A 21,080-nucleotide genomic window follows, 5' to 3' on the forward strand; every position below is an offset into this window, starting at 1 on the left:
AGGAGACATGCTGGTGCTAGCTCTGATCAAGCTGGTGTGCTAAAAACAGAGCATAGCCTCGGTAGCTCAAGGGATAAGCTGCCCCAAGTACACACCTAGCATCTCTGATGGGTATGCACTTTGGGCAGCGAGCCCCCCCTCCGTTGCTGACGCTGCTATGGCTACGCTCTATTTTTAGCAGGCTCCTCAATGAGAGCTAGTATGAGTATGTCTCCTTGAGCTGGGAATCACGGCCCCAGCTCCAAGTGCAGATGTGCTCTAACTGCATGTCTGACTGCCAGCATCTGCAACTAACTCCTGGTGGAAAAATGCAACTGCAAAATCAGAAGCTGGTTTTTAAAAAGCTGCTTTTAAAAAGTGCCCTTTCATTGCTCTTTACATCACTAGTGCATTTGGGTTTTTCCAGGGGTGAGGATGTGGTGAGGCCAGCAGGCACCTCTGCTAGCCCATCTCCTGGCCCCCATACAGCAATGCCTTCTATATACCCTTAGAAAGGGCACGGGTAGCAGGGGTGCTAAAAGCTTTATGTCCTTGCTTCAGCAAGGTAGTGAGTCGAGCTGTGTAAAGTTTTGAAACAGCAAGTCCTTGCAAATAAAAAATATATAAAATGTTTTGAGTTTTCTCAAATTTTTTGTTTGTTTTTCTAAACGAACAATTCACCAAAACGGACATGAATTATGTTCCTGTGTCGCTGAATTTGCATTTTTTGCCAAAAAAAAGTTGTGTGTAAAAAATATCGCCCAGCTCTGGTGGTGAACCAGGCAAGAAGCCCTCACCTAAATTAGACATTAGCAGAAGCATCTTGCTGAATCGGGGCCTGTATATTAACAATGCTGCTTCGGCCTAGTGCTCTTTATAGAACTTCCCTCTTGGTCATTCCAAAGGCAATTTCTCTCCCTGCAGGTGCAGCTGTTTCTCTCTTCATAAGAGGAAGCAGGAGTGGGGCAGGAGGGAGGCAGAGAGAGTAAAGAGGGGTGATACTTACTGCTGGGACTGCTTCTCGGCCAGTTCTTTCGTTTTCTCCTAGGATAATGGGGGGGGGGGGAAGCATAAATCAATATGAGAAAACAATAATGCAGAAAGAGACAGGGATGCACACATGCGCACACACATACACACACAGACTCCCAGGGGAAACAGTACTATCTGCAACAGGATAGTTTTGTCATGGACACTGAGTGGGCTGGCTACTTTGCGCTTTATTGGAAGGCAGAGCAAAACTTTGGTTAAGTTTTTTTTTTTCCCTTGTGCCAAAAACTATATTTAAAATGCCTACTGGAGACTTGCTCCATATCTCATGCACCTTCTAGCAACTGCAGCTGTTCTGCATAGATAGTTAAACGAAAGGAAATGACACACAGATGCTATGGCAACAAGCATGCTCGATTTGCTAATATAATTACAATATACGTTGCAAGTGCACAGAAAGGAATGGGGCGGGAAGGAACCCAGGAGACTGGAACTATGCAATTGCCTAGAATATGATTAGGCAGATATATCCTTATTGTTTGTTACATTGTACAATACGCAGGTACTTATTTCAGGGTAAGTTGCCCACTGGGATTCCTGTGCATGTCTCACTGTGCCCACCAGAATTATTGGTATTTCAGTTCTGATGTGCTGCACAGCTCTAAGGTTTTATTTACATGAACCCTTCCCTCTGAAGTTCCCCACCATTGCTACCATGGATGCAGCTGCACCTGTATTAGACGGGCTACTGCCATTCTAATCACCGTGTTTTCCTAAACTTGCTCAGAGCAGGGCTGCACTGCTTAAAACGCTGGTGGCTGCCTGCAGCCTTATCTGGGTAGCAATGGTGAGAAACAAAGTCTGGTGTAAACGAGGCCAGAATGGCACCATGCGCTGCAGGAGAACGAGGTGATCTCTAACAGGGAGGAAACGTACAAACCCTGATTCCACAAGTGCATTTCCTCCACTCACACTCTCTGACAGTTCGGCAGCGACATGGAAGGTTGTGATGCACAGTAGCTGGCATTCCTGCCCCGTGACCAGGCACACAGCTAACAAAGACTCCGGCCTGCAGTGACCTATAAACCCAGACCTCTCCCATAGGATGGCAGCAGCAGGGGGAAGGGATAGCTCAGTGGTTTGAGCATTGGCCTGCTAAACCCAGGGCTGTCAGCTCAGTCCTTGAGGGTGCCACTCAGGGAACCAGGGCAAAAATCTGTCTGGGGATTGGTCCTGCTTTGAGCAGGGGGTTGGACTAGATGAGCTCCTGAGATCCCTTCCACCCCTGATGTTCTACGATTCAGTCCAAAACCCCTCCCCTAAGCCTCCAGTCTGTGCTTCCAAGACCATGGACTACAAAAGGAGGGGTGGTACTGAGCAAGGTTAGGGGCTACCTCTCATCCTGTTATTAGCAGGGCTGCCCAGAGGATTCAGGGGGCCTGGGGTCCTTCTGCTCTGGGTCTTGGGGCACTTCAGCCGCATGACCCGCTCCAGGTCTTCAGCAGCGGGTCCTTCACTTGATCCATGTGTGTTCAGTGAAGGACCTACTGCTGAAGACCCACCAAAAACTCTTGTGGGGGGCCCTGCGAGGGCTGGGGAAAATTGCCCCACTTGCCCACCCCCAGGCAGCCCTGGTTATGTAGAGCTAACCCGGGAGGGGTTGAACATCAAACATTTAACAGGGGTTTGGCCTTTCCTTGCACCTTCTGACCACAGCTAGCAGTCCCTTCAGCCCAAGCCCCTGGGATCTCTCAAACCTTGGAGGGGACAAGACCTTGGATTGATGGACAGGGTTGGCTCCTCATCAACAGACCCTCACAAGATAGTTCAAGGCCTGCAAGCCTCTACGAATTACATGGGGATCTACAGTGCAGCTCAGGGCTGCCACCCTCTTTAATCCAGCAGTGCAGCCTGGGTGGACGTCCAGATGGAGCTTCACAAGCGGGGACTTAGTGTCCGTGGGCTGCACAGCTGGGTGACAGGGAAGGATGGTGGTGATTTGCTAAGTGCAGCCCTTGGGCCCCCAGAGCCGCCAATGTGGCCCTTGGATGGGCAAAGTTTGAATGCCCCACCCTAGGCTTCACGTTCACAGGTGGTGTTATTCGGAGACCTTACAGCACCTGCTGAATCCCCGGCACTACCCTCTGCCCCCGACTCCCCTAGGAAAGCTCAGAGACTGACCCACACTGTCCTCTGAATCATCTTGGCTGACTTAAGCAGCAGCTGACCGAAGTCTCCCGGTTCGAAGCTAGTGGCGGAGTGCTGGATGCAGAGGCACAACAGGAAGGCCGGTGTCAACTTGTGATCGTCACCCCCAGGCTCGATCAAGGTCATGATCCTTCTCACCAGCACGTCCTCAGCAGCTCTCTCGAACTCCAGCTGCAGCCTCTTCCTGGCTGATCTTTGGCCTGCAGTAGGGGAGGGCCCATGCTTCTTGGAGGAGGGGCCCCTCTCCTTGAGCTGGCTGCCACACATCTTACAGATCACGGGTGCCTCAGGGTCCAAGGCTCGATGCATAGATTTCAGCCTCATCAGCGTCTGCGCAGGCAGTGGCTGGGCCCTCGTGGGATCCTTGTAGAGAAGCAGATAGTAAAGCCCCAGGGACAGAAGGTCTCCGTGGTGCAGCACAATCGTTTTTACTACTTCAGAGAAGTTGACAGACACACTGGCCCCCGGGATGAGCTCAAGGATCAGCTTCTCTTCCGAACGGTGTCGGGAGCGGCTCGACAGCCTGAGCCTCCTGATGGTGCAGTGAAGGGGCAAGATGTCCGGGGCGAAGAGGCTGATGCTGGGTTTGCTGGACTGAGTCCTCTGGCCCACTGTGTGCTGCTCGCAGTTCAGCAGGTAAATCAAGCTATCCTAGAACGCAAGCATGAAAACAGATAGCAAAGCAGGCACGACCCACAAGCAGCTGCACAAGTGACTTGGTCTGACAGGAATATAGCTTTCCCTCTCTGGTCACTCACTCTGGTATCTTGACTCCTCAGTGCCGGTGGCCTCTTGCAGTTCCCTGGGTGCCCACAGCACACATCTTTGCACTGCAGTACTATTTTTTATTCCAAACACTGCAGTGCTTTCCCCAAATGATAACTTGAGTTGGCGTGGCAATGACGCATGCAGCAGAAGAGGCATGCTACAAGAGACAGGACTCGGAGCAATCAGCACGCAATGGCTCCATTTCCACTGCAACTGCTGTGTAACTCTGCTGTGACTATTGCCTCAATACATGTACCTGCTAATACATTTGGTACTGTTACACAGGTAACCTGCGTCCATCCCACTTAACTACAGCTGGGGAGGAAGGTTATATAATTCCTCTGAAATTGGATAGCTACTCCGGTAATGGTGCCAATAATTAACATCAAAGATTAGCAGCGCCTTTTGGGGATATGGATGCAGAATGAGTGAACTACTGTTCCCAGGACACATTGCAAAGGGAGCAAACAGCTGGAGATAGGGTGACCAGATGTCCGATTTTATAGGGACAGTCCTGATTTTTGGTCTTTTTCTTATATAGGCTCTTATTACCCCCCACCCCCTGTCCCAATTTTTCACACTTGCTGTCTGGTCACCCTAGCTGGAGATCTGCTGACCTGCCCCAAGATATCTGGTATCATCTGCTAATTTTCAAACAGTAAGGGGCATTCACTTCATTGACGCTTACCACTTGTACATGACTAACAGAGCATGTAGTCATACACATCAACCCTCCAGATACAGTTGGTCAACTCTCAGGATGGTTCTGGCCATCAGCACACTCTCATGTTAACTCAAATGAGTTCTGCTATCACTAATCACTGCTCTATAAAAACACTGGTCAGTGTCACTCCATAACCAGAATAGGGACATTCTGGAACTCAGACATAAATGGAGTGTCACTCTCTCCAAGGTCAAGATCAGTGGGTTTCACTTGCTCTTTGTACCACTTTTTTCTTTCCCACCTTCCACTCTCATTTCTCTATTCAGACTACAAAAAGAGGTGGCGGCGGCTAAGACAAAATCAAACAGGACCTAAGTCTGCCCTCATTTACACAAGTGCATCTGTCACTGACTTCCACATGTGAGGACAGAGCAGGACCCACTCTCTCTTGCACTGGCAGTGGGATCTAGTGGTCAGAACTGGGGATAGGGAACCCGAACACCAAGGCTCTGTTCCTGACTTTCCACTCACTTGCTCTGCAACAAGGGGCAGCTCACGTAACTACTTGGTGCCTCAGTTTTCCTATCTGTAAAATGGAGATAACAAGAGTTGTTGTTCTAGAGGATCGCAGTGCATCCTATAGTAAGCAGAAGTAGCACAATACCAGCTGGCAAAAACTATAAGATCTGTGTTACCACAGAACAGAACACAAAATCTTAGCAAACTCTGCCATTCAACCCTTGACAAACCAGCTGGAAGACGAGTCCTACTCGCTGCCAGTGCTCAAAGTGAATGCTGGCTTTGGGGAGTGGTTGAAATTTCCCACATGACCCATCTACGTATCACCGTTGAGGGATGTTAAATTGGCACAGACGATGACAGAGCAGCTTCAGAGGTAACACCCCATGGAAGCAAATGGAGGCAGCTTGGGGCTCCCGGTCATTGCAGGCTGCCTGGCTGCAGACTCAGGCAGACGGTACTGCGTGGGCCAACAGTAGGAAGGCTTTCGTCACATGCATGAAGGCTTTTTTTTTAAATCATGAGATCTTAAATTCTGCAAGGAAAGTTCCCTGCTCACCCCTGGCGAGTTGCTTTGCCAAGCCCCAGTGGTATTTATTATGCTGCCCTACGGCGTACTATTCAGTGCAGTGGCTTTGCACTGCATTCACCATGTGAATGTGCTTTATGGGACATCCCCAAAGGCAAACTCAGCATATTCTGGGTAGACCTTAATGTCAGGCTGCCTGTGCCCACCCTTACTCTTGGGCTCTGATGCAAGCAGGATTTGGCTGACTTGAGCAGCTAACACTCTCGCCTGTCCCTGCCTGCTCTAAATCGCAGGTCCCGCCAGGGCTCCAAAGAGACGCAGCTTGCAGAGGAACCAAGGACAATGCTCCAAACAAGCAGGAGCCTTTGCAGCAAAGTCAAGAGACAAGACATCTGCTTAAATATTGTTTGAGAAAACTCAACTCTCTCTCAAAACTCCCGGCAGAGGCAAGCCACCATGCAGTCAGCCCGAGTGGCTCCCGGGGCTATTAGCAGAAGCTAGTTCTTTCCCTCAGCATCTCTGTGTCAGGATCCCTCAGGGCAGGGGATGTAGCAGCCCACTCTCCAAGCATGTCTCGGGACTCCAGGAGAGGAGCCAATGCCACCCATAAAGCATCTCAGTGTCTGAACACCCACACCTCCCCACGGGATCTAGGGCACCTGCTGGGACTGCCAGGAGCTGGCATGGGCTGTAGAGGGAGCGCACAGACAGTCAATGTCAGTAAAGCCTCACAGAGTGGACGGCTGGGTGCTTACATGCTGGTAGCTGTAGCCCTGCAGGAGTAGGAGGTGAGGGGACTGGTAGAGGGAGTACCGCACGCTGCTGCCGTTCCTCTCTGCAGTGGGGGCCTGCTGCTCATCCCTCGAGCTCTCCAGGCCGCGAATGGTCTCGGGCAGCGTGGAGTAATGTCTCTTGAGCTGCTCCTCCTCCGGTGAGCCCACGTGACTGAGACTGGTCTCGCTCAAGCTGCGTCGGAGGGTGGGTGGCGTGGAGTGTCGCTTGCATCCCGTCAGCAGGGTCATGGTGCCCTTCGCACGGTTCTTCTGCAGCTTCCGAGCCTGGGCATTGATGCCTAAGGACGAGAGCAGCGTTCAGTGCTGGGGCATGCAAAGAGCTTTCCAGTCTTTTCGCCCTGTGCCAGTCCTGCTTGGAGAATAACAAAAATGAGTGTTGGCCCTGGGACCAACATCAAGCCAGCCACTGCGCCAGCCACGCCCCAGATACCAAAGTGTGGGCTCTTTGAACATGGCTTTCACTCCCTAGGCCTGGCTCACCCTGCCAAACAAGGGCCTTGGAGAGCTCTCTGTCTATTAATTCTTGGGCCACCATTTTATCTCTGGACACTCCTTCATCACTGCCCAAACACATGCTTCTAGTCAGCTGCTAGCATAGATGGAGCCATAAGATTGCCCTAGCATAGCAAAGACATGTTCCCAGACATTGCACAAACTGCCTTTACATCCAGCCTCTACTCCCCTGGTCAGACTCTGCCTAGAACCTGCTGTCACCTGCCCCAGGATCACAGGGCATTGAAAATCCTCATGTCCCCTAGAACCTGGGGCTGCAGTTGGACTATATCATTTGCCATCTCCAAGCCAGAGGGCCAGCATATTTAAACCCATCATAAATAGAAGCATCACGTGTGAGACTCTGAACAGCAAAGGAGCTTCTTAAGAAAGGACCCTTAGTCATATTCTGTCTGGAGATGAAAACTCCAGCATCTTCTCACAGCTTTGGCCAGCAGAGGATTAGCAAAATGTTGTTTAAAGCTCCTGGAAACTCACCACAACGTTCAGGAACCAGGAGGGGAATGCAACATTATCCCTCCAAAACAAATGAGCCCACCCCCACTACTAATCCCCACTGTTTCCTGAGCAATGCAGCTGGACCCATAGAACGGACCGCTTTTCAGGGCTAGACACTAGCTCTTGGAAGCAAATACAAACAAGTTTCATGCCAACTTCACCCTGCTAATCAATGAGAGTAACTTCCTAGCCCCACCCCCCACCCTTCCCATTCCAGCCACAAAATGGTCTCTTGAAATATCCTCCCCACCTTACTTGGGAGCAGCCAGGATCCATCTCAAATCTGCAGCATCTTTTTACCAGCTGGCCGGAGCCACACAGGGTGGAAAATACCTTGATCGAAAACAAACAAAGGCTAGAATGCAGAGTGACAGCCTTGGGGCTTCATTCCTTACCATGCAGCCAGGGTTCACTGAGGGTCCTGCGCCCTGCACCATTGGCTAAGTGCACCTGGTTGTGAGTGGGGTGTGAGTGCTGACTGCCAGGACCTGCAGACTGCAGTGAAGAGCCAATGCCTGCCTGCCTGCTGCAGAGCAGAGCTGTAATTAAGTTCACAAGCATCAAGTCGGGAGAGCTGTCAGGAAGACAAATGGGAGCTAGAGCTAGTGTCTAAATAGGACCAAACGGCCAAACCCAAACCCATCCTGCTCAGCCCGACCGGATTCCCCACTGCAGAAACGAGCCAGTGTGCCAAAGTCCCTTTCTATGCTGGAAACATCACTGATTGGGTGCGAGTTCTGGAAAAGAAAAACAGAAGTTGTGAATGCTGTTTGGAATCTTCAGACCTTTCATCCAGGGTCCCAAGGAGCAGAAAGGTCGTCTGCACGCTCATTCGTTGATTAACATGGGAGGCGAATAAATGGGTCTCGAAAATTCTGTTTCTGGATTAATGCAACAGCAGAATTTAATTTAAAGCAACAACAGAGTTGTTAAAATAAAGAGCAAGAATCCCCATCTTCTGGATTCCTCCTGCAGTTTTCTATGGGCTGTTGGACCACACGCCAGACATCTGCAGAACACAGGCTCTCCCCAGCAGGGACTCAGTCAAACTCCAGCTCACACAGGGAGACACCAACCATACCCCTCTGTTCAGAACGGAGCAGCACTCTGAACTGGAACGGCAAGCTCAGCAGTCGGCTGCTTAAAGGGACGCTCTCGAGGTTAGACCCAAAATGCCACCTTCCTTATTTGGTGAGGAACTGACTCTGGGTTCTGAAGCACATTTTTTGTTTGTTTGTTTTGAGACTATCGCTCCTTTGCTGGGAAAATGAAGTAGATGAGGGCGGGGCAGAAATAAGCCCTACTGTTTACATGCTTTAGGATTAGGACAGGGGATGGCCGCACAGCCTAGAGAGTTCTGAAACACAGCCCGCTGCTGTCTCAGATCAAGATGGGGCCGCGCATGTTAGGACGTGGCCTCCATAAGCTGTGCTTCCATACTGGAACAGGTGCAGGGAAGAGTTACTAGGATAATCCAAGGAATAGAAAACCTACCTTATGAGAAGAGACTCAAGGACCTCGGCTTCTTTAGCCTAACCAAAAGAAAGCTGAAGGGAAATATGACTGCGCTCTATAAATACATCAGAGGGATAAATACCAGGGAGGAAGAGGAGTTAAGTTTAAGTTAAGCACCAATGTGGACACAAGAACAAATGGATATAAACTGGCCATCAGGAAGTTTAGGCTTGAAATTAGACGAAGGTTTCTAACCATCAGAGGAGGGAAGCTGTGGAACAGGGGCAAAAAACCTAACTGGCTTCATAGACTCATAGACTTCAAGGTCAGAAGGGACCATTATGATCATCTAGTCTGACCTCCTGCACAACGCAGGCCACAGAATCTTACCCACCCACTCCTGTAACAAACCTCTAACCTATATCTGAGTTACTGAAGTCCTCAAATCGGGGTTTAAAGACCTCAAGGTGCAGAGAATCCTCCAGCAAGTGACCCGTGCCCCATGCTGCAGAGGAAGGCGAAAAACCTCCAGGACCTCTGCCAATCTGCCCTGGAGGAAAATTCCTTCCCAACCCCAAATATCGTGATCAGTTAAACCTGAGCATGTGGGCAAGACTCACCAGCCAGCACCCAGGAAAGAATTCTCTGTAGTAACTCAGATCCCACCCCATCTAACATCCCATCATAGACCACTGGGCATACTTACCTGCTGATAATCAAAGATCAGTTGCCGAAATTAGGCTATCCTATCATACTATCCTCTCCATAAACCTATCAAGCTAGGCTGAGCTTGATTAGTTTATGGAGAGGGTGGTATGTGATGAGACAGCCTACAATGGCATGTGGCCCGCCAGTGACTGCTAGCAGCAAATATCTCCAAAGGCTGGTGATGGGACACTAGACAAGGAGGGATCTGAGTCACAACAGAGAATTCTTTCCCAGGGGTCTGGCTAGTGGGTCTTGCCCACAGGATCAGGGTATAATTCAATAGTCCTCAAACTTTTCAGGGTCACCCCCTCCCTTATCCTTATGTGCCCCCCAGGAGCCAGGACCACGGCTTAGGGGAGGACGGGGAACACGGATGGGGGCAAGGGGGCCAAGGCTTGGGCCATGGCTGAAGGCAGGTTTGGGGCCAGGACCGGGAACGGAGCAGCAGCCAGGGGCCGAGGCTGGGGCCAGAAGCAGCCCTGGGCAGGAGTCGAGTCTGGAGGTGGGCCAGGCCCAGGACCAGAGCCAGGGCTGGGGCTGGGAGTGGGGTTGGGAGCCGGTACTGCAGCTGGGGACAGAGCAGGGTTGGGTGGCGCTCCTTCTGCATCCTCCATGAGGGCTCGCCAAGGCCTGCTACGCTCCCCTCCACCCTCGAATGCTCCTCCATGTCCCCCTGGGGGAGCACTCCACAGTTTGGCGACCACTGGTCTAACTGATCCCATATTTGGGGTTGGGAAGGAATTTTCCCCTGTGTCAGATAGGTGAAAACCCCCCAGGATCTTTACCATTCTCTACAGCATGGGGCACGGGTCACTTGCAGACTTAAACAAGTGTAAATGGTGGAGTCTCTAACCTGAAGTCTTTTAAACCATGATTTGAGGATGTCAGTAACTCAGCCAGAGATTAGGGGTCTATTACAAGAGTGACTGGGTGAGGTTCTGTGGCCTGTGATGTGCAGGTGGTCAGACTAGATGATCATGATGGTCCCTTTCTAACCTTAAAGTCTAGAGTCTATAATAATTGCAATCTGGCAACTGGCCAATGCAGCCGCTCAGCTGGGCAAACTATGGATGCCTTTGCCTTAGGACTGCACAGAAAACAATATTTCATGCTTTTGTGGATCTATAGCAGACACTTCACTAACAAACTAGTCTTAGAGCTCTGCTGGCATCACCCAGGACTCCAAGACTGCTGCACAAAAAAGGAAGCATATAAGAACGGGTGGGGGCAGTTAAAAAGAAAAACAGCTGAGAAAGGAATGCTATTTTCCAGTTTCTCAGAGGGTAGAACAAGGAGCTATTGAGAACCTATGAAACATTCAACTCTGTGCAGTAGTATTAGGGATTTTATACTGTGTAAGCTGCAGACACAAAACGACATTAGCACAGGTGAGTAAGAGCAATATTCTATCCAGCAGAGGCATCACCCGTCAATGTAATGCGTTAGGATACAGACAATACTTTGGGATCCTCAGACAGAGGGTACCGTAGAAACTCAAAGCGCTTTATAAACAGGACTCCCCTGAACAGTAAGTATTAACCCCAGTTTGCAGAGGAGGAAGTGCAGGCACAAAGAGGTGACGTGTTTACCCAGGACGCTCATGATGGAGCCTGGATTAGAAACCATCTTCCCTAGCGCCAGGACACCCTCACCTAGAAGGCTCAGTTCCCTAGACAAATGGAGAGAACGAACAAACAAAACATAAAAAATACTTGATTGCATCTCTGTGATGTGTGAAACAGCATGGGAGCCCTCTCCTGGCATGTGTACAGAAATGTGGCGGAGAAATATTGTCTTGCTGTCCGGAGTCCCAACTCTTAGCCCACTGTGAGGCAACAATTTAAAGGTTTTCTAGCCAGTGAGCAGAAGAGGAGACATTACACCTCCAAGGATAAGTTAAGCCCTGTCATCGTATAATTCCCCACTCTGAACCTTAGCGTCCAAAAGATGGGGTACCAGCATGAATTCCTCTAAGCTCAATCCTAGCTTAGAACCTGTAGCGCTGCCACCAACCAGGAATTCCAGTGCCTGGTACACTCTGGTCCCCCCAAAACCTTGCCCGGGGACCCCCAAGACCCAGTCCCTCTGGATCTTAACACAAGGAAAGTAAACCCTTTCCCTTACCATTGCCTCTCCCAGACTTCCCCTCCCTGGGTTACCCTGGAAGATCACTGTGATTCAAACTCCTTGAATCTTAAAACAGAGAGGAAAATTCACCTTCCCCCCTCCCAGACTCTCCCTGAGAGAGACAGTAATCCTAACACAGAGAGAAATTAACCTCTCTCCCCCTTCCCTCCTTTCTCCGCACCAATTCCCTGGTGAATCCAGACCCAGTCCCCTGGGGTCTCACACCAGAATACAAAAAAAACAATCAGGTTCTTAAACAAGAAAAGCTTTTAATTAAAGAAAAAAAAACAATAAAAATTATCTTTGTAAATTTAAAATGGAATAGGTACAGGGTCTTTCAGCTATAGACACTGGGAACACCCTCCCAGCCTAAGTATACAAGTACAAATTAAAATCCTTTCAGCAAAATACAAATTTGAACTCCTTCCAGCCAAATACACATTTGCAAATAAAGAAAACAAACATAAGCCTAACTCACTTTATCTACCTAGTACTCACTATTCTGGACATATAAGAGCCTGTATCAGGGAGATTGGAGAGAAACCTGGTTGCACGTCTGGTCCCTCTGAGCCCCCAGAGTGAACCACCACCAAACACTAACAGCACAGCACAAAAACTCCCCTCCCTCAAGATTTGAAAGTGTCCTGTCCCCTGATTGGTCCTCGGGTCAGGAGACAGCCAGGCTCACTGTTCTTGTTAACCCTTTCCAGGCAAAAGAGATATGAAGCACTTTTGTTCTATTAACTCTTACTTATCTGCTTATGACAAGCCCCTTTCTTGCATTATCCCTTCAGGGCATCCTTTGCCCCACATAAGATCACCAGTTCTGCACTTCCCATCTTAGGCCTGACCCCTGCTAGTGGCCAGGAGTGGATTGGCATCAGCACTCTCATTCGTGTCGGATTTGTGTTTCCCCTGAGCCCCCTATCCTGAGCAGCACTTTCTACCTTGCTCTTATAGATCCATCACTCAGCACCTGGGCAGTACAGGAGCCAACCCTCTGTCCGGCTTTCTCTTCTCCCCAGGGATACAAGCTGGGAAGCTTGGCTCCGGAGAAAACCAACTGCCTCTTTTCTGTCTAACCAAGAGCTGCTCTTGTGGGGTCAGGCTGTGGAAAGGGGGCCTGGGAGAGATTACAATGATTCCACACACACACACAAACCCCACAACCAGAGACATGAATGTTCAGAGTTTTCTTATCTAGAGGAAAGGAAGCTTCTGTATTTACTTTGTGTAGCAAAATCAATTAGGAAAAAGCTGCTTTTTGCTCTAGATAGAGCCTCTGTCATAGGCTCTGTTCTAATTTCTGAGCCACGAGGGAAAGATAAACACAGCTCTTTTCCTGAACGTAACAAAGTCCTTCTATAACTGGGTTATTTTTCTAACCCTCTGGTACTGTTCCCCTACTCCCTTGGTATGACAGGCATCTCAAGGGCACCAGGCTCAGGGGAGAGCCTGGCAGTTTGCTTTTATGTACCACACGAAAACACAGATTCTCGGGAGCGAGGGGGTCTGAAAGGGACCCGGACGGCCAATGTGTGCATTAGGCCTTTTGGACAGGGCAAACTGGACTAACAACCACATTGAACCTTCTGCAGCACTTTTCATCTTCAGAGCACTGAACAGAAGCTCAATGTGGCCAACACTTGCAATGCTATTGTGACAGCTAAGGTTTTATTTAAAGCCCCAGCTCCCAGGAAATCAAGCGATTTCCTGAGAATCTGAGCTTTCTAGTTTTCTCCTGGTTGCAGAGAGAAGCTTGAAAACATAACCCGAGTGTGCCCTAGTGGCTCCAAAACTAGAAGCAAAGAAAACAAACCCAACATTTATTACAGTGTTTTTTTTTAAATCTCATGGGTTTTTTGGAGCCCAACTCAGGAGTTTTGAAAGTTTGGAGCTGGCAATACTGTGCTTGTCTATTCTCTCTCAAAACAATCTGGTGTGGTACACAAGCATCATTCACTTTTATAGACTGGGAAACTGGCACACACAAGTCCTGATTTTCAAGTGTGCTGAGTCCTTGCGGCTCACACTGACTTCAACTGGAGTTGAGGGTGGTTGGCCCCTTCTGAGGCTATGTCTGTGCTACAGTGGCACAGATACAGCGCTGTAGCATAGATGCTTTCTACACTGATGACGGGGGTTTCCATCAATGCAATTAATCCATCTCTCCAGGAGGTGGTAGCTACATATACACAATTCTTTCTTCGATGTAGCCACATCTACCCTGGGAATTACATTGACCTATGTTTCCTCCTGGGGGTATTCTGTGCCACATGGAAGCCACTCTGGATCCCCAGCGGTGTTAATGCTTCTGAAGGAATGCTTTTGAAAGATCTGTACTAGGCCAGGAGATAGAAACTATTTCACTTGGAGGAGGCCCTTACTCTGTGCCTTTGTCACCTCAAGACTAGATTTCTGAACTACGCTCTCCATGGGTCTATACTTCATATCGATCCAGAAGCTGAAGCTGGTGCAGAATGTATCACTTATTACATTGTGCTTCCCAATGGTAGTGATGACACCTGTGCTCCATGATAGGCACTGGCTGCCTGTAGCTTTCCAAACTGCATTTAAAAGTTAATCTTGACCTACAAAGCCCTACCTGGCCAGGGGCCTTGATGCCTGAGAGATCACCTCACTCTTCTGGCCAAACAGTTGCAGTCAGCAGAGACACTCTAGCTGGATCAGCCTTGATGTGAAAGAGACAAGGGGCTGGCAGTAGAGCCTTTGGCGTCGAATCAAGCTTTGCCCAAGTGTCTTGGCCTTCCAGGCACCCTGCGTGGCAGTGAGTGGGCTGCCGCAGAGAGTAGGGTTGATGGGGGATAGATTTGTGGGGAATTACCTGCTCTGTTTTATAGAGAGTTCAGCTTTGTTGGCCATCAGGAGATGGAGCTGATATTTAATTCTATTATTTGTAAGGGCTTGTCTACACAAGTAGTTATTCAGGGGCAGCTATTCTGAAATCATTTCACACATGGACACACTTATTCTGGAATAACAGTGTTTTTTCCAAATGAGCTTCGTCAGGGGCATGCCCCTCCAATAATTGGCAAGGACACAGAACTGCTCCAGTCCCAGGGCCGTGGCAGGGAAAGCGAGCTCCCCCAGCCCCGGGGCTGCCGTTGAGTCACAGATCTCCTCTAGCCTCGGGGCTGCAGAATGTGCCCCTCCAAAAGCCGTCCATTTTTTAAATTCCTGCGCACACCTCTGAGCTTAGCCCACTTTGTTGTCACATAGGTCAACCCTTGTGGAAGCAGAGTGTGTTAGACAGCTGAGACAGCAGGGGGCATTCAGTGCTGTTTTCAGCGGGCACAGCAAGTATGTTGGTTTGTTTTTTTTTTAATTTGTCAGTGATGGGTTAATGTGGGGTTTAAAAAAAAATAGGAGAAATTCAGAATCCCGAGGAAATTCTTTCCCCGTAGTAGCATGTTATGGTAAATCAAAGCTTGAGCCTAAAGACTACTTGACACCATCCCTTTAAACATAATACGCTTATCCCTAAATCTCCCAAGGTGTGTGTAAGTAAGAAAGGTCGGTGGGAGCTAAACCCTCAGGAAAGGTTTGAAAATGGAGCTGGTTGGCAAGAAGGCAAATATGTGTAACCAGACAAGCATGGCAGAGTGAATCCATGTCCCACTGGCTGTTTCCAGTTCTCATGTGCACCTTGGGTGGTGTTCCCTAAATCCTTCTCTGTTAGTCAGCTCCCAGGCGCTCAGTCAGCTGCCCTTAGGGCTGGTCTCTAGCAAAGAAGGAGTGATAGAAGACCGGAGACTTGAGGGCTAAAGGCAACATAAGACATTATCCCAGTGGTAGAACAGAGCTTTACAACCTGGGCATTAATGAGTGGCTTGAACGGTGAACGACTCCCTCCCACCACAGTGGGAAGCAGCTAATAAACTAATTAGGATAATGGATAACCGAATAGATAAAACTCTTAAGCTATCTGCTAGATCACGGACAGAACCAGAGCCTATTCTACACACTAATAGCTCAGCAGAGGGGGAGTTTCCAGCTACCCTTGGAAGGCGTGTGTGGCGGGCACGCTTGTGTCTATATACACAGTGACACGGCAGCGTGTGACCAAAGGCAGCAGATGCGTTGTCCACACAGTCCTTTAAAGACTGGCCCAACAATTTATTCATCACTTATACACCTTGAAAGCATCTCAGCATGGGTCTGCTTTGCTGCATGTCCCTGAACTACAGACCATTCCTTACAGGAGTGTGGGGGGACCCAAATCGCATCATTCTGGGACCTAAGCTTTCCCTTCCACTCCCTAAGCCTGCTTCCTCCAGGAGAGAAAAGTGATGTGGTTTTCATGCTTGGGCAAAGGATGGCTAAAACAGGCAGATGCTCCAAATCTAATGCCAGAAATGAATCATCAGGGGGTATTCATGCAGCTCACTAATGTCACAACACATATTTTTTTGACATGCTAAATGCCGCCAGCCAGAGGTCAAAGCAGCTTCCAGCACCACAGCTCTCCCACCGTGGTGTCATGCAAATCTTCCCATTAAAAATAATGAACATGGGACATCCTAGCGTCGTAGCAGTTTTCAGAATGGAGAGAGGCAAACAGTGGTGTCCCTGGGGGTCTGTACTGGGACCAGTCCTGTTCAGTATATTCATAAATGATCTGGAAAAAGGGGCAAACAGTGAGGTGACAAAATTTTCAGATGATACAAAACTACTCAAGATCATTAAGTCCAAAAGAGACCGCAATGAGTTACAAAGGGATCTCACAAAACTGGGTGACTGGGCAACAAAATGGCAGATGAAATTCAATGCTCATAAATGCAAAGAAATGCACAAAGGATTTCTGGTTCCAGCCTCTTATGATTGGCATGCGGAGAAAAGTGTGCTCAATTAGGGACAGTGCCCTGATAGCATTTAGCAAGGAGGACAGTTGACATGACTTTTGGGAAGGAGGCAGTCATAAGCAGGTGGAACGGAAGGAGCATCTTGGCCCTTCAAGGATGTTGATGCAATTTAAAAAAAAATAAAGTCACAACTACAAATGTTGTCCCACGTTCCTGCCTTCCTTGTGTATGTTTAGAGCAAAATAAGTGAGTCACCCAGGAAAACACAAGCTTATCTCATGTGAACGTGAAATGTCATGCACAGGACTGGGAGAGGAGCCAAATGAGCATCAGCAGTGAGAGGGGCGTTAGAGGATAGGAGTGGGGCTGCTACTGCTGCCTGGCTCTTGCTAGATCTCCAGACGCTGCTTAGCACATCTGGAACATGATGCAATGTTAGTAACTGAGAAGGCTGGTTCAAGAAGCTAGGCAGCCTGTGTTACTAGCAAGCAGGAAATCTGCACTCAGATCCCATGCTGGAGTTCCTTGTTTTCTGACTGGGAAAGGACTGCATGTGTTACAGAAGAAGCTTGCTCACTTCCCTGTAGGCCTCATGTTATGGGACAAATTCTCTGCTGGCATAAATTGATGTGGTGCGGTGCCCCGGACTTCACTGGACACAGCGGCGGCTCCAGGCACCAGCGCTCCAAGCGTGTGCCTGGGACGGCAAGCCACGGGGGGCACCGTGCCAGTCCCTGCGAGGGCGGCAGTCAGGCAGCCTTCGGCAGCTTGCCTGTGGGCAGTCCGCCGGTCCTGCAGATTCGGCAGCAATTCGGTGGCGGGTACGCTGAAGCCTCGGGACCAGCGGACCTCCCGCAGGCAAGCCGCTGAAGTCTGCCTGACTGCCGTGCTTGGGGCAGCAGAAAAGCTATAGCCGGGCTGACTGGACCTGTGCCAATTTACACCAACAAAGAATTTGGCCCTATATCAGTAGCAGGGTTAAATGCGTTCACACACTAGTCCTGGCCACTGCTTGGTGACTTGAAAGTAGGAGGACAAGTGGAACCAAAACTCCTATCCGACCCAGATTTCCTAACCTAGCCCCATCCTCCAGATCCTTCTCAGGAGTGTCCCAGATTGCAGGTGTCTGAGATGGAGCCACATGGCAGTTGTGGGCTAGGAAAACTTGGAGGGAGAGTAGAGAGACAAAAAATAACTGTGAACACAAATCAAGAGGTCTGTTTTGGCCAATTAAACAGGGCCTGCCTGCAGGATAATCAGCAAAGTGTGCCATTTTACAGCCCATCTCATGGAGTCAAGACACTTATCACTACATTTCAGCTATTTGGTTGGCTCCACTGCATTTTCAGTGTGTGAAAGGATGATGATTATAGATCACGAGTGGGGGGAAATTGAGGACCTGGACCTCAGCGGAAGTCCCCTGTCAGACACAGCCACCAACTGCTGTATCATTAGCCCATTTGTCCGATGTCGTGGGAGACCTCTAGTGACTTGGAGAATTGGGGCCAATCTGTCCAGGTATCAGGTCAAGGGGAAAAAAACCTCTTTGTTCTAGCATTCTATTTCCCCTCTAGCATCTTGGCTTTAAATTCTAGCCCCTACTACCAAGACATCTCGTCACAGCACAATTCCTGATCCGAGGAGGAGGAGGAGTTTCCTCCAAGACTTCAATGCTGTTGTGCAACAGCTGGCAAGGGGACATGAGCAAATAAAACAGCAGCTGAATGCTACTCCTGGATCTTCCAGCCTCGAGCCCAGGTCTCCAAAGCAGCAGCAAGATGAGCCTGTCGCCTTCCCAAGGCTTTAGCCTTGTGACTGGCTTCCTGTTAGTTCCCATGCTCCCTCTCACTCTCTCCTGCATCTTTCACATAAGCCAAGCAACATTACAAACCACCTCCCAGTAACGCCCTGCCACCCCCACAGACTGTACATTAATAGCGCCTGCCTTTATCTCCACGCTGGGAACACCGGGCACATCCCTCTCTCTGCATGGCATCACTTCCAAACATCACCACCCGAGGAGACCTAGAACAAGTTCCAGCACTCCCTCACTCCCTCACTCCTGGCGCAGAGCAGCTGCAACCTGGGGCTCTGGGAAAAGAAGAAACTGGTAGCCATGGAAGAGGTGGTACTGGCCATGGGGAAAACACAGTAGCAAACAGCTCGGCCTTTTTAGCTTGGGACACAGACCTGAGAGATTTCATTCACAAAGCAAAGCAGAGCAGCTTTTGCCTGGGCTCCCTTACAGGGCCTGGAAGGGAGAACTCTGGCATTTTGACCAATGCTCTCTTTGGCAATAAAGCAAAAGCAGATTCTAACAGATGACCTATCGGGCTGTGCATTATGATTATCACGTTTGCCCTCAACATGGTGCCTTATACAGTGCCTTGAGATACCTCAGGTACCACAAGCCATGTGGTAAAAACCCACGTCCCTGTCTATTTTAACTGCTCCTACTCTCCTGTCTCTGCCCTGGATGAAAGCCAGGCTGTCTGACATGCCACTCCAACACTGACCACAGGACGTACGCAGATAAGTATTGTCTTTATTTTAGCACTGGGCTCTTTATGTGACACTGTTCCTAAATACCAGCCTCCTGGGAAAGATTTAACTAGTCCCAGCCCTGCCTCTGCCCTGAAGGAAGCTCAGAGGGGAATTAACCCTGGATTCGGAAAAGAGAAGAACCTGGAGGCTGGAGCAATGAAAATAAAACAAACCAAGCTGCCTTCAGATTCGTGACAATGACCTGAGCGATTTAATCTGAGCTTGGAATTTCAGGGTTGCAATTTTAACAAACCATTGGTGGTGAAGAACTGATGGTGGCTTAAAAAATTTAAGCTAAGGTGCAACCTAGACACGGTTTCCCTCATGTTTTCCTCAGCAAAGTTGCAAGCTCTTTCAGGCAATGCAGATAGTTCATGAACCATGGCACTGTTTTGTTTGTGGAGCTGTAAAGCAGGCATACACACTGTCTGCCTAGCTGTGGCATCCCTTACTTATTTCCAGTTGGCAAGAAGTTCTCTGCATCCTGAATTCCAACGGCAAGGCAGCTAGAGAAGCATGTCTATAGCTATGCTGCTTCAAAGCTAGGCACTGGCTGCACGGGACAGCATGAAAACTTAAATCTGTGTCCCGATTTTGTAATGGAACAGACCTCTGCAATCCATGTGAACCCCATTGTCTTTCATGGGGCTCTCTGTAGGGGCAGGGGTCCTCCCACGTGAACCCAGTTGCAAGACGTGCCTTACATGGTTGTTACACAAGACACCCAAAACCTCCCATCCATATGGTTTGATTTTGCAGGCAGGCACGTGGTAAATGAGCTGCATCCCAAGGACACACTGGCAGCCGTGTATCCTCCCTTTTGTGTGCTTGGTTTCCCAGCTCAGTTATCCTCTTTTCTTTTAAAAGGGGAGATAACATGGATTAAGACTTGCTTAAAGACTGCCAGAGAAAGAGTATCCTGAGGTTCTGGAAAGACTGGCCCTCTACCTATTCAGAGAGAATGGACTCCTCCCATGACGATACTGCTGCTAGGAAAAGATTGCATTTATAGCACCACGCAACACTTACGGGTTTCCTGAAACACGGGAACCTTCCCAGGACTATACAGAAGCCGAGCAATGCATCCTGAAACACCTGCACCTCACAGTGAAGCAAACAGCCACCTGCTTTCCTCTGAATTTCCTTTACTCGTTCAGTTTGGGCCCGATCCAAGTTCAGTTAAAACCAATGGAAAGCGTCCCAATTCCCTTCAGCAGTAGATGCAGCAGACTGTTAATTCCTTCTCCATTAGCGGTTATAGCAGTGGTTCTCAACCTGGAGCCCAAGAGCTGCTTACAGCCCAATCAGCACATAGCTGCAGCCTATGTGATATCCTCAGGGCCGTAAAGGTACTATATATTGTGTGGGTGCCGTCCACGTAACACATAGAGAGCTGCATATGCAGCCCACAATGGTATACAGGTTGAGAACCACTAGGCTACAGATTTTGCGATCATCCGCAGTATCCCATGTGTACGATTAAAGTGGTGGAAATATAGCTAGGTACTTATAGCAGCTGGCCCCCTCACCTCCACGGTACCTGAGCAGCAATGCTTGGTGGTGAGGATATCATCTCTCGCCTCTTATGAAGAGGGATGGACTTTGCCACCTGGCTAACCGGATTCTTCACAATATACTGGTATAACTATCACTCTCTTCTGATAGCCACCACTTCATTTTTTAAAAACAAAAATGGCATTGGATAGAAACCTCACATAACACCAAGCCTGGAAGTCCATCCAGCCGTGCTTCTGTACCCAGACCAAACTATCATGGATTCCTATAGGTACAACGAAGACCTACCAGCGCATACGATGCCAATTCTGCTTCCAATTACATCTCTGCCACCTCACTCAGTTCAAGCTTGCACACGTGCATACTCAGCCCCTGGCTAATAGGACTGTGTTTGGACTCACCATTAACCTTCTCCTTAGCACCTCTCTCCATAACATAACATCCTG

General features: G+C 49.2%; 1 protein-coding gene across 6 annotated transcripts in view; it reads right to left on the reverse strand.

The window, feature by feature from the left end:
* The window catches only part of RADIL (Rap associating with DIL domain), a 71,761-nt gene that overhangs the window by 33,547 nt on the left and 17,134 nt on the right, over window positions 1–21,080 (reverse strand). For 3 of the 6 annotated variants that reach the window (XR_004002237.1, XM_030577013.1, XM_030577012.1), the window contains exons 4-6: window positions 6,413–6,729; window positions 3,151–3,828; window positions 986–1,023 (exon numbers count right to left, since the gene is read on the reverse strand). Coding sequence is in view for 5 of the 6 variants with exons in the window: in XM_030577013.1 (XP_030432873.1) it covers window positions 986–1,023; window positions 3,151–3,828; window positions 6,413–6,729 (1,033 nt within the window). In the remaining variant the exon portion in view is untranslated. Of the gene's footprint in view, window positions 1–985; window positions 1,024–3,150; window positions 3,829–6,412; window positions 6,730–7,712; window positions 7,796–7,857; window positions 9,012–11,214; window positions 11,295–21,080 lie in introns of those variants that run through there. The other 3 variants (XM_030577016.1, XM_030577017.1, XM_030577014.1) reach the window with 3 other exon arrangements.

This window comes from Gopherus evgoodei, chromosome 10 (genome assembly GCF_007399415.2).
Source record: "Gopherus evgoodei ecotype Sinaloan lineage chromosome 10, rGopEvg1_v1.p, whole genome shotgun sequence".
In the NCBI taxonomy this organism is placed as follows: domain Eukaryota; kingdom Metazoa; phylum Chordata; order Testudines; family Testudinidae; genus Gopherus; species Gopherus evgoodei.